This window comes from Bos indicus x Bos taurus, chromosome 1 (genome assembly GCF_003369695.1).
Source record: "Bos indicus x Bos taurus breed Angus x Brahman F1 hybrid chromosome 1, Bos_hybrid_MaternalHap_v2.0, whole genome shotgun sequence".
Lineage (NCBI taxonomy): Eukaryota > Metazoa > Chordata > Mammalia > Artiodactyla > Bovidae > Bos > Bos indicus x Bos taurus.
Window position 1 is genome coordinate 65,937,925 of NC_040076.1, and position 14,127 is coordinate 65,952,051.

The window sequence follows — 14,127 nt, forward strand, 5'->3', positions numbered from 1 at the left end:
TAACAATAAGACATCTATAAATAAAACCAAATATCTGGATAATTAAACAACACACTTCTAAATAATCCATGATCAAAGATGAAATCACAAGGAGAATTCGAAAATGCTTCAAAAACTGAATGATACAAACACAACATATCAAACCATGTGCTTAAAAGGGAACTGTATCCTTTAAATGTTTAAATGAGAAAAGATCTGAAGTGTTTGATATAAAGTTATACCTTAAGAAGGTAGAAAAAGAAAAGTAAAACCAAATAAACAGAAAGAAATACCAAGGATCAAAAAACAATAAAAGTGAAAACAGACCAGTAATAAAGAAACATAACAAGGTTAAAAGTTGGTTCTTTGGAAAAAAAAAAAAAAGTTGGTTCTTTGACAATATTGTTTTAAAAAGTCAATTTCTAGTTTAGTCTGATCAAGAAAATGAAGCACAAATCAAACAGTAGAAATTTGCAGTTAGAAGATGAACAAGTTTTAAAGATCTAATGCCCAGCATTCTGATTATAATTAACAATAATGTGTTACACATTTCAAAGTTGCTAAGAGACTAGATCTTAAATGTTCTCACCACAGAAAAGAACTGATAATTATGTATCATGGTGGAGGTATTCACTAATGCTATGGTGGTAACTCTGTTGAAAGATATACATGTATCAAATCAACAAGTTGGATACCTTAAATTTCTACAATGTTATATGTTAATTATATCTTAATCTAAAAAAACAGTAATAGGGATTGGGGTAGAGGTGGGTATCACTACAGAGGGTATACAAGCATTAAAAAGATAAAAAGAGAATACTGCAACCAACATTATAACAAAAATTTGACATTTTCAATGAAATAGATAAAAACAAAACAAAAATCCAACTGGTACAAGATGAAAAAGAAAATCTTATTAGTCTCATATCTGCAGAAGAAATTCATTGTCAATTCCAGACCCAGATGGTTTCCATGGTGAATTCTTTCAAACTCTTGAGAAATAATACCCATTTTACAAAAACTCCCAGAAAATAGAAGGGAACATTTGCCAACCTGTGTTTTTGATGCCATATTAACCCTAATACCAAAATCTGACAAAGCACTACAAAACAGAGGAAAACCTTCATGACTAAAACCCTTTATAAGTACATATAGAAAAATGCTCCACAAAATAGTATTAAATCAAATTCAGTAATAAATAAAAAGTGTAATATTTTATGACCAAGTCAGGTTTATCCTAACAATACTAGGTTGGTTTAATATTCAAAAATTAAAGTACTATACTACATTAACAGAATAAAGAAGAAAACCCATGTGGTCATTTCAATAAATGCAGATAAGGCATTTGGCAAAATCTAATATCAATTTTTACCAAACTAGGAATTGAGGGGAACAACCTCAATCTGATAAAGAACATTCATGGAAGACTTAAGGCTAGCACCACAGCTGATGGTAAGATATGGGATACTTTCCCCTAAGATCAGGAAAAATGCCAGAAGGCCCAATATTACCACTTTTATTAAACAATGTTGTGAATGTCCTAGCCATTGAATGAAAAAGAAATAAAGGCATAAAGATTAGAAAGGGGTAAACTTGTCTTAATTTGCAGATGACATGACTGTTTATGCAGGAAATCCTAAGGAATCTACAGAGTCCAGAACTAATACAATAAATATCAAGTTCACATAAGCAAAATTCAATTGTATACTTACATACAAGCAACAAACAATTGGAAAATGAAAAGAGAATAAATTTCATCTACAACACCATTAAAAAATATGAACTATTTCAGAATAAATTCTAAAACATGCATAACTCCTCCAAACCAGTGCTGAGAGACATTAAAGATGCTCAATAGCATACATTATTAGAGAAATGCAAATCAAAACTACAATGAGGTATCATCTCACAGTGGTCAGAATGGCAATCATCAAAGTCTACAAACAATAAATGCTGGAGAGGGTGCAGAGAGAAGGGAACCCACTTACACTGTTTGTGGGAATGCAAATTGATATAGCCACTATGGAGAACAGTATGGAGAGTCCTTAAAAAACTAGGAGTAAAACTACCAGATGACCCAGCAGTCCCATGACTGAGATTATATTCTGAGGAAACCATAACTGAAAAAGACACATACCCCTATGTTCATAGCAGTACTAGTTACAATAGCTAGGACATGAAAGCAACCTGGATGTCCATAGACAGATGAATGGATAAGGAAGTTGTGGTACATATACACAATGGAATATTATTAGTCTGCTATAAAAAGGAACATGTTTGAGTCAGTTCTAATGAGGTGGATGAACCTACAGCCTATTATAAAGAGTGTAGTAAGTCAAAGAAAAAGACAAATACTGTATATTAACGCAAATATATAGAATCTAGAAGGACAGTACTGATAAGCCTACTTGCAGGGCAGCAAAGGAGACACACACATCTAGAACAGACTTTTGGACACAGTGGAGGAAGGAGAGGGCGGCATGATTTGAGAGAATGGCACTGAAACATACACATCACCATATGTAAAGCAGCCAGTGGGAGTTTGCTGTATGATGCAGGGAACCCAAAGCCGGTGTTCTGTGAAAACCTAGAGGGGTGGGAAGGGCAGAGAGGTGGGAGAGGGCTACAAAAGGGAGGGAACAGATGTATACCTATGGCTGATTAATGTTGCTGAATGGCAAAAACAATCACAACATTGTAAATATTCAACAATTAAAAATAAAATTTAAATTAAAAAAAATAAAGATCTTAGTAAGTGAAGAGAGATACTATACTCCTGGATTGAAAAGTTCAGTAGTATTAAGATGTCAGTTCTCTCTAAACTGATTTATAGATTTGACACAATGCTAATTCAAAATCCCATCCAGTTTTTTTTCAAATAGAATTTGAGAAAGTTGACTGTACAATTTCTGTGGAAATGTAAAGCACCTGGAATAATCAAAGCAATCTTAAAAAGAAGAACAAAGTCAGAGGATTTATACTACTTGATTCAAAATTACAGTAATGAAAACAATGTGATACAGGCATAAGAAATGACAGATCAATAGAACAGAAAGCTCATAAATTTGCTTTCAACAAAGTTACCAAAGCAATCTAATGGGGAAAGTAAAGTATTTCTAAGAAATGGTGCTGAAACAACTGGATATCCATATAGGAAAAAAAATCAACCTCGATTCTTTATCTTACACCACATACAAAATTTGAGGTTCAGAGACTTAACTCTGAAAGCTAGAACTATATGGCTTGTGGAAGAAAATATAAGAGAGTATGTTCAGACATAAATAAGTATGTTCATAACTTACAGTTAAGCAAAGATTTCACAGACAGGACATAGAAAATTATAACCAGAAGAAAAAAAACTGATAAATAATAGACTTTATCAAAATTGCAAATGACTGCTAATTAAAGGGCATCATGAAGAAAACAAGTAAAAAGCAAGCCACAGCATGGGAGAAAATATTCACCAAACATGCCTGATAATAAATTGGCATTTAGGGTGCATAAAGAATTACTACAACTTGACAAATAGGTAAAAAAAAAAATCTCAATTTTCAAAATGAGGAAATAACTTGAAAAGATACTTCACCAAAACAAGAAATACAAATGTCCAAGAATCTCAGAAGAACATGTTCAACATCATTTGTCATCAGAGAAAAGCAAATTGAAATTCCAACGACCTACCAATACATACCCATTAGAATGACTAAAATTTTTAAATTGACAATACAAAATCTTAGAGAAGATGTAGAGCCCTTGGAACTCTCATATATATTAGGCAAGAAGGTTCTCAGTGGTAAAGAATTCACCTGCCAATGCAGGAGACACGGGTTCGATTCCTGGGTTGGGAAGATTCCCTCGAAGAAGAAACAGCAAACCACACCAGCATTTTTGCTGGGAAAAACCCCATGGACAGAAGAGCCTAGCTGAGCAGGCTACAGTCCATGGGATCGCAGAGTTGGACACAACTGAGCACACACATAAATATTATAATCACTTTGGCAAAAGATCCAGCATTTCCCTATAAAGCTAAATGCATTCCTACTCTATGGCCCAGAGATTCCTCAACTACCACTTGACGAAGATGAATGAAAACATATGTCCACACAAATACTTGTACAAGAATGTCTACAGCAGCTTAATTCATAACAGCCAAAGCCAAGTATCTATCAAAAGGAAATTATAGCACAATCATGCAAAAAGAAAATGCTACGTTCATAAAATGAAATACTTCTCAGCAAAGAATCAATTATGATATATGCAATAACATAAATGAATCTCAAAATATGCTGAGTGAAAGAAGCTTTATACAAAAGAATACAAATATATGATTATATTAATAGGCTATAAAACATGGAAAATTAATCTAAGGTGAAAAAACAGAACACTGGTTCATCTCTGGAGGAGAGTAATGGGGTTGATTGCAAAAGGGTACTGTTTAAGGTGATATGTCTTGATAGGGATTTGAGTAATGCATTTGAAAGAACTCAATGAATGGCACATTTAATACTTGTACATTTTGTGTTTTATAAATCATGCTTCAAAGAAAAAGAACTATACATAAATATTAAAATCTACTCAAGTGCTGAAATATTTAGAGAAAAATATACTAATGTCTACAACTTACTGTGAAACATAAAAAATTCAGATGAATTGGCAGATGAATAAATGCAAATATAGTAAATATTGATAAAATCTATGTGGTAGGTATGCAAGTGTTCACTATAAAATTCTTTGAATGTTTTAGAGTTGCTGAAAAATGTCTTAACAAAACATAAGAGCAAAAAGTTGAGAATGGGAGAATAGAAGAGACTGGAAAGCCTAGATGGCAAAAACCAGGAAACAAACATTTTTGTCAGTGTAAAGTACTGCCCAGGGACTGCGGTACTCTGCTGACCATTGTATCTGTCAGTTTGGAAGGGTATAATCTTATAATGGAGATGAATTAAGCTAGTTATCCCAGCTTGACACTAGCTAACTAAGTCATCAAACTAACTTTCCTTGCTCTGATATTCAAGCTTAATAAGCAGCTTCTGGCAATTAAAACATAGCTTCCCAGAGATTTTTAAAGAAGGCAGTTTAAATAGGCAATTAAACTTTTTACCATTGGCTGATTAATGTGAGCATTATGATTTTAACCAAAGACTTAAGTTTGGTTGGACTAAATTGTATACTGAAAAACTGATCAAATCTCAGCCTACCAAAAGCAAAATTGTACTCCTGACTGGGAAAACTGATTATAAGATTAAAATTAATGACTTATCTCTAATACAACATATTAAGACTTTAAAATTAGAAAATCTTCTGAGGTCATGGTGTTCACTATCTATTTTTTCCTCATTATTCATTTTGGGACACTTTTCAGGATTCCTTTCAAATGGAATTACCTCCAAAAAAAAAGGATTTTATCAGGCAGAAAAGACAGAAGGCTTATACTGCTTTCTGGAATAAATTCTATTAGAACACCCAAGTACACATACAGCAAAGACAAACAGATCTTATTCATAAAAAGTACACACGTAATTACCTGTGTGCCCTCATGAGAAACATCTGGTGAACAAGTCTGAGATGCTATTTCATGTTTTAGCAACGTTGGCTTATTTAGAAATTGGTTAATTTCTTCAGATTTTTGCTGGAGTTGATCTACAGAAAAGAAAATCAGTAGGTTGAAATGATCTTTGGCTTACATCCAAAACTTAATGAGTTATTATCTTCCAAGGGTAGACCATATGCTGTTTATTCCGGTTCAATTATCTTAATTAAAATACAATGCCAGCATATTTCACGTGACAACATTTTTATAAACTGTTTAATTACTCTCAAGGACCAAAGGACAGCTCAGTAAGCCTCCTTCATAGGCAAAATAAAACAGGTCTAGGTATATTTTTAAAAAGTCATTTTTCCTTTCTCCCTTGAAAATGCCCTACATGTTTTTTATTTTTTTTAGTCTCCACATAAGCATTAAAAATCCTACTGAGATTCTATCGCACAGTTTTGAACATCAGCATGGTTCAGTTAAGAGAACAGCATGCTCAGGTAACACACTGTCCCCACATAATGCCCTGCAAGGCTTTTTGGTTAATGTTCAGCTTTCTTCAACACAGATCTTCAATTTAATGTTTTCTAAAATCTTTCCTGTATGCCAATCTATTAGAATTAAACTAAATCAGAATCATGTATTATTAATACTTTAATAATAACATATTTAAAAAATAAGTTTTCCTTAAATCTCCTTAAAGGATAAAAATTTTCTTTAAAAAGAAATTTTCACCTATAAGAAAAGCATTCAGATCCATCTTTAGAAGTAAGGCTGACTCCATATAATTTAGTCTCCCTACCTTTGCAACTAGATTTGGCTTGAGTTTTTCACAAACTAATTCAAATCCTACTCATTTCAGTTAATGAACCCTTTAGACCACAGTCACGCATCACATAGCATATTTTAAAATTTGACACATTACTATCAATAGTTTTTAGTACTATAATGATAATTATAATATTAGGTCAGGTTATAACTTCAGTTAGAGATGGGAGAAATGCAACAAAGGGTTCAGAAAAGACACCTTTCTTAATCCTTCTATAGATTCCTTGGTTTAACAAGCAAATGATGTCATTAAGAGATATCTGAAATTTTAAAGTAGGAGCTACTGAGGTGCTACACAAGTGGGCTTCAAAAGCACTCAGATACTGACCTTCCAGCTGCTGAATGACCTGGGCTGAATGAGCTGCCTGTTCATTTTTATCTTGCAGAAGTTTTGAATTTTGATCCTTGAGGGCATCACAGGCAGACTGCAGCTCTTGCTCAGATTTTCGAAGGCTCAAAATGTGAGAGGTCTTCTCTTCCATTTCTGCATTATGCTTCTGTTCCAAAGCACTGTGCCGGGACTGCAGTTCAGCCTGGGCTTGACCTGCTTGTTCAAGCTGTTCCAGAAGATGATGCATTTCTTCCTGCAGGTTATGGAAAGATAGTTTTCTCTCTGCCACTTCTAGTTCCATCTTTTCCATCAGAACCTTGGACTCTTGTCTTTCTGTTTCTATAGTGTTCCTTAAAGTGCTCAGCTCAGCTTCCATCTGTTGTAATTGCTGACAGAGAATCTAAGGGAAAAAAAAGCCTCATGAACCATAAATTCATTCTTGCATTTCAATAAGCATAGTGAAGAGCCCTTTCTAGGTGAAGCCTGGGCCTAGACACTCAGGACCAAACTTCCAATTGCATAAAAGTCCTCTGTTGCTTCTTGATACTTTTGACAATAGTGTGTGTGTGTGTGTGTGTGTGTGTATATGTATATATATACAGGGAGTGTCATTATTTTTTCACATGCATATCTCCCAATACAAAATTAGTTCAATAAGTGAATGGACTTTGCCTGTTTTATCATTGTTCTCCAGCACCTAGCATAATATATGGCATACTAAGTACCTGGTACTCAATAAATACTGAATAAATGAATGAATAAATGGATCCAGTCCATGCTCTCAAGGAACTCAGCGTTTAGTGGGAGCATCACACTTAAACAGATCAGTATAATACAAAATATTAGAGGCCAAAAGAGATACTTACAAGGTATTAAAAGAAACAGACAAGGGAAATTTACCATAAAGTCACACATATGTAAATATTTCTACAGTACCTATCTAATAAGTAGCACAACTGGGATTTGAACCAGATTGTGTGATGATAGCCAGGGAGGGGACTCAAGGTCAGGGGTTGTTAGGACTGGAGATACGAGAACATGTTTCTATGCAACAAAGACAGTCGTTCTCAAAGAGAGTTGAAAAGAAGAAAGGAGATGACTTTCTCCAGCAGCATGCAGGACCCAGATGAACACGCACAGAATATGGACTTTCAAAGGAAAACAATACATTCTAAAGGAACTAGGATCCTAGACCTAAAATCACAAAGGAAAAGAGCAACAATAAAAGGTTTAAAATATAAGTTTCATGAGGGAAAGAACTGTATTTTGCTGAGTATTTTGCTCATCATAGTATCACCACCAATTACGCACAGGGAATTTGTTGATAGAATGAATAAATGGCATTAATTCTCTGAAGGCTTCTAATAGGATTTTATGCCTGCTCCCTGGCAAACTAAATTGGAAATGAATGCTCCCGAGGCAGGCAACAGAGATCACAAGGCAGTACCTGGTTTCTCTGTTCAGCAGCGGTCAGCTCCTGCTGCAGCAGGTCCACAACCTGAGTGCGGCCCAGCAAGGCTTCTTCATGCTCCTCAAGCTTCCTCTGTAGCACCCTTAATTTCTGAGAAGGAAACATTCAGATACAATGTGCTAACACATGAGCATCATTACCTGATTACTTTCAAAATGTCAGGTAGACTTGTGTCCTGAGATTTTTGGATGTTAGGGATGACAAGTTAAAGAATCAGACATTGCCATTCTCCCCAACCAGCAGCAACAAAGAATCTCCAAAATGTCTTCTCCAGAGCACCAACAACCAAACTGACACAAGCAAGTCCCCGAATTAGGGAGCCTTTTTAATAATTAGATATTTATTACACATATCCACTTTTAAATTATATAATCAAGATCCTGTACCTAAATAATGTAGGTACACATATATCCTACTCACCTATGAGAACATCTTCTACAGGCAAGAACCATTTCTCTTCTAGTTTCATGCATGGGACATGCACTTGATAAACATTTGTTGAATGAATAAGTCAATAATACATGTATATATTAATAATCAACTTTAAAAAGTGCTGTATTCTGAAACTTTATTTAGTGATGTACTCTGAAGGACTGTCTAGAACACGGAAGAAGTTTTCACTCAAAATCAATTAAGTGGATCGACCATGAAAAATACCACTGGAGTGCTTCTGAGTACTACACTGCCTTACACATTAAACAGAAACAAATACTTTTGAGTTAGTAGATGACAAACTTAAAAACAATGAAGCCAATTTTCAGAAATTACTAAATGATTTTTTTTAAAAAAAGAACAATTTAATAAAAGGCTTTATGGTTTCAAAATCACTCCTTTTTTTTCTTTAAATTTTCTAAAGTTTAAAACTGACTTCATTGATTTGAAGCTTTGGATCAGGTTTCTAATGTACAAAGGTAGCTACAATGAGCAAACAGAAGAGAAACCAATTTCTGACTACCACACACATTTGCCAGTTAAACTCAGCTTTTGAGTACTGACAATCTGATTAGAGGGATAAGAGAAAAGGTAAAGGAAAATAATTAATATGCAACAGAAGAGAAGAATATCAAAAAGAAGGCAATTAATGAGCAAACCCACACCAAGTGAAGAGCAGTGGGCAAGGATGGAAAAGTGGCTGTGATAACTTAATTAAATGTTAACCAAAACAACATTCTACTAGGTTTTAGCAACACACCTGTTGCATCTCTGTTTCCACATCTGCCTGGGTTACTAACTGAAGAAGCTCATCTTCATGAAGACGAACCTGAGTCTCAAAGCGGGCATCTTTCTCTCGGACCACCTGCTGCATGGAACTCAACTGAAGACACACACCAGAGAAACTATACAAGTTACACTCCCAGAATTATCACACAAACAAAACTCACAGACTATTCTCCAAACACAGACACTGAGAACTGATAGGACAATAGATATTTCAGATTAAATTTTGAATGTCAAAGGATGAGATTTTTGGAAGAGAGCTAGGCCTGACGGTAACTTCAAAATGTGAGAGAAAGCCTGCCATTAAATTCAGAAGTCAGCTTAAATATAAATTTTGAATAAAAACTGTATTTGCATGGTTAAGACAGTGTTTAAATATACAAGAGGTACATTTTTAAAAGATCTAAGGAGGTTAGAATATTAAACATACAAAGTTAGATTCCTGTTAAGCCCTAGACAATTCATTGAATATCACACTTGTGGTCAAAAACTTTCAATGAATTCTCATGCCCTATAAACCTCAAAATAATGTTATCTTCTACTCAAGATTCTCTACAACTGGAAATACAAATTTTTCTTTCAGGTCTTATTTTCAGAGAATTGCTTCTACCAAAGAACTTGGTATACTTCCATCCAATCCACACTGCCTCTCCAGACAGCTATTTTCAACTGTCATTACTTGCAGGATTTTAGATTAGCCTCATTTGTGACTGAATGAAATGGAAATAAACTGACTGGTTGTGAGTTGCTCGGTATCAGTGTTTTTGTTTCATTCTTAGGTTTTGTGTGTGTGTTTGTCTGTGTCTGTGTGTGTGCGCACATGCTTATTCACTTCCTTAAGATCTGTGGCTGAGCATGTCAACCAGCTCTTCACTTGCCCATTTTGCACTGGTCCTTCAATTACTGTTGACTGTTCGATTTGTGACACTTTGAACCAAACTTGGCTCTCCTTCTAAGGCAGGAAGAAAAAAAATCTTCATATGTTTTTTTTCCTCTACTGTATCTTTTATTTATTTATCTTTTAATTGAAGGATAATTGCTTTACAGAATTTTGTTGGTTTCCACCATTATCTGAATTTTGATGTCACTATAAATTTGAAATCCTGTGTTTCAAATATATAGGCACTGGAGTCCTTCATTAGCCAAACATATCTACACAGCCTTTCCTATAAATGTACCATGTTCTTTTTCCTGAGACTTTGCTCACACCATTCCCCACAATTGGAATACCCTTTCCCCACCCTGTTGAAACTATATTATCTATCCATCATTGTTTTACTTAAATCCTGAGTCTTCCATGTAAGATTCCTTGTTTGTCATATGCACAGTAACCTCTTTCACCTCACAAAATACTTTGTATTGCTGCTTGCTCTGAACATTCTGAATGGCTTATATTATGATGGATCAGTTAATACATTTGTGTGTGTGTGTGTGTGTGTATACCCATACACCTTGGCTTTCCATGTAGTAAGCCACTCGGTAAAAATATTCTGTATTTCCCCATCCTACATCATATAATGTATACAAAAAAGGACATGATAAAAGCTAATACACAAAACTTAAGATCTTAGAATATCCAATTTTAAATTTATACACAGTAGTAGGTCATCCATCAGAGAAGGCAATGGCACCCCACTCCAGTACTCTTGCCTGGAAAATCCCATGGATGGAGGAGCCTGGTAGGCTGTAGTCCATGGGGTCGCTACGAGTCGGACGTGACTGAGCGACTTCACTTTCACTTTTCATTTTCATGCAGTGGAGAAGGAAATGGCAACCCACTCCAGTGTTCTTGCCTGGAGAATCCCAGGGACGGGGGAGCCTGGTGGGCTGCTGTCTATGGGGTCGCACAGAGTCAGGCACGACTGAAGAGACTTAGCAGCAGCAGCAGGTCATCCATAGACAGTGCCACTAATACTACAAGTTATCAATAAACACCAAACACCCAGTGGATAACGCACTTATTGTGCAAGGGCACTTGAGGGGAAAAAAACGTTTCTTGAGTCATTCGAGCATTATCAAAGGAAAAATATAAGAGTGAGTGGTCAAATGGGAAATTCAGAAAAATACAAAGAATTGAGAATGGCAGTTCAAACAGTAGCAGAAAATAACTACTGGTCCTGGTAGCAGAATAATTTCTGGTTATAGCAGAAACAACTATAAAGAAGAAAGTCACGTACCGGCGCCTTTTAACATTGAACCACATAACTTGTACCACCTTCTCATTACATAATACTTTGATTATAATTTAAATTCTCATTAAGATTTTACTATGAAGAATGGACTTAGTCATTTGTATTTCTTTTGGTTTATCTAACAGTCTCTTTGGAACTCAGCATAAGCTCATTCCTTTCTAAAAGACTGAATCTTTGTATACTATTAAAACCAAGTTTCTGGGCCTACAGAACTAAACAGCCATAAATTAGGCTATGGTGTATTCATCAAGGTAATAACACTTCTAATTTCTTCTTCTACCACACCCTTCTACTTTCTACTGTAACATTCTAGCTACTATACTTATACTACTAAAGTTTTAAAAATAGACTGAATTGATTTGTTATGTAATAATCTTGAGCTTTTTTTTTCCATTTAGTCATATATTTCATGAGCTACATTATTTTTTCTTTTTTTTATTTTTTATTGGAGGAAAATTGCTTTACAATGTTCTGTTTCTGCTGTACAACAATACAAGTATAAATATTCCCCCTCCCTCTCCCACCCTAATTTTAAACTTTCATGATTCTTTACTCTAATGAATCTGAGGTACCTCCCACCCTACCTGAGCAGCTTGCTCTGCCTGTGTCTGGCTGAGCTGGGTTTGCAAAGTGCTAATGAGTTCCTCCTTCTCTTGGAGCTGCTTCTTCATCATTAAAAATTCTTCCATCTCTGTTGAACTCTTAGCAGACTGAAGACATAGAAGGAAACAAATATTTAAGCAAAAGAACTGGCACTCTTAATTCTCTGACCTCCCTTTTCATTTGCCCTAAATACCTACCAATATCCTTCTAATTTCCATTTAACACTGAAGGGAACTGAATGAACTGTGGTTTTTTAAAAAATTACCAAAATTACTTGTCAGAGGGAAACCAAAACAAGGGTTTGGTTTTTCAATTTCTCTGACTCCTCACACAGAAACAGACAGTACAACTAGAAAACCCATGGACAATATTTACAGTAAAATTAGGAAGGCAGTACTACAAACGTTAAAATACATGTAGGTAGGGACAAACCACCAAAAGACTCTGGTATCAGAGTCTGTGCAATAGCAGGAGGCAGCATCAGAGCAACATCTGATTGCCTTGAGAACAGGAAAACCCCCAAATGGTCAATAAATTCTTACTGGGAAGCACAGTTGGCCAATCTTAGGACAACAGCTTGAGTTGGCAAAGCTTTTCCATTCTCTGATTCTGGCCGAGTAAAGGGGTCCACAGTAAAAAGGACAAAAAGGCCAGAACAATCTGGCCCACCTGAAGTTTGAAAACTAACTCATTAGGACGGCCACCCAAAATACAAACTGCACCAAGAAGAAACTTCCAGGTGTGAAATAGAAATTAAGCAGAATAGGGATAACAGAAATAGAAGACCAAGAAGGGCTACACATGTGCTATACAATTCATCATCGACTAGCCATATGTGGCTATCAAGGGCTTGAAATATGCCCAATGTAAGTGAGAAATTAAATTATTAATATTAGTTCATTTTAATTAATTTAAGAATAAATTATTTTCCACTAAATACAATTATGTTTTTGTATGATTACTTTGTATGATTACACTTTACCTGCTGCATCATGCAACATACTGTTGAACCGCTGTGCAAGTAATAAGTGTGCACGCTGCTCCCAGTGTTACAATCAACACATCAGCTATCCAGCCAGTGTCAATGGATTGATGCAATTTAAATGATTTTTTTCCTATACACCTATGTGATGTGCTTACCTGAATACTTAATGAAGAGAGTATGAATAATAGTTGACATCTATGTAAATAATTATGATTAAACCATAATATACTTAATTAATTAAAATATATTTATTTTTATTATTTTTCTAGTTCAAAAGTAGAGACATACTTTTAAATTTAAAATAAAGATACACTACTGATGCATAGATCATACCTTTTATTTCTAAGTAGTATCCCATTGTGTATTTAAATATTCTCCTGCTGACAGATAAGTTATTTCTAGCTTTTGGTTTCACAAGTAAAGCTGCTATGCACATGCATATACAAGTCCTTTTGTGAACACGTGCTTTCATTTCTCACACATGTTGCTTTAAAGTTGATTTTTTTTCAAATTAACTATCCTAAATAATTAGCCAGTTTCTAAATATGGATGCAAATATTGAAGGAAAATGATGTTTGGCCCTCAGTTCAGTGACAGGGAAGTTTCTAAATAAGTATGGAACAATTTAAGTACATGAGTCTATTTTCTCAACTGGAAATTTTATGAAATCTAAACACATATGAAGTATTTCCAATGAAAATTTAGCATCCAAGTTGAGATATAAATATAAAATACATACTAAATGTAAGACTTGGTGCAGAAAAAAGAATGTAAATTAACATAAAAATAATTTTTATATTAATCTGAAAAGTATATTTTTAATATACTGGGCTAAATGAAATAATTGTTAAAATTGATTTTACCTGTTTCTTCTTTATCTTTTGCAATATAGCTGCTAAAAAATTTAAAATTATGCATGTGACTCACATTATATTACTATCGAGCAATGTTGGTATAGATCAGAGACAAGGGCAGGGGGAAGGCCAG

General features: G+C 34.7%; 1 protein-coding gene across 7 annotated transcripts in view; it reads right to left on the reverse strand.

Moving 5' to 3' along the window:
• Positions 1-14,127, reverse strand: part of GOLGB1 (golgin B1) — a 76,301-nt gene that overhangs the window by 45,575 nt on the left and 16,599 nt on the right. For 5 of the 7 annotated variants that reach the window (XM_027532056.1, XM_027532147.1, XM_027531850.1 and 2 more), the window contains exons 6-10: positions 12,137-12,262; positions 9,335-9,457; positions 8,119-8,232; positions 6,669-7,071; positions 5,504-5,619 (exon numbers count right to left, since the gene is read on the reverse strand). In XM_027532056.1, the coding sequence (XP_027387857.1) occupies positions 5,504-5,619; positions 6,669-7,071; positions 8,119-8,232; positions 9,335-9,457; positions 12,137-12,262 (882 nt within the window). The remainder of the gene's footprint in view (positions 1-5,503; positions 5,620-6,668; positions 7,072-8,118; positions 8,233-9,334; positions 9,458-12,136; positions 12,263-14,127) is intronic. The other 2 variants (XM_027531995.1, XM_027531946.1) reach the window with 1 other exon arrangement.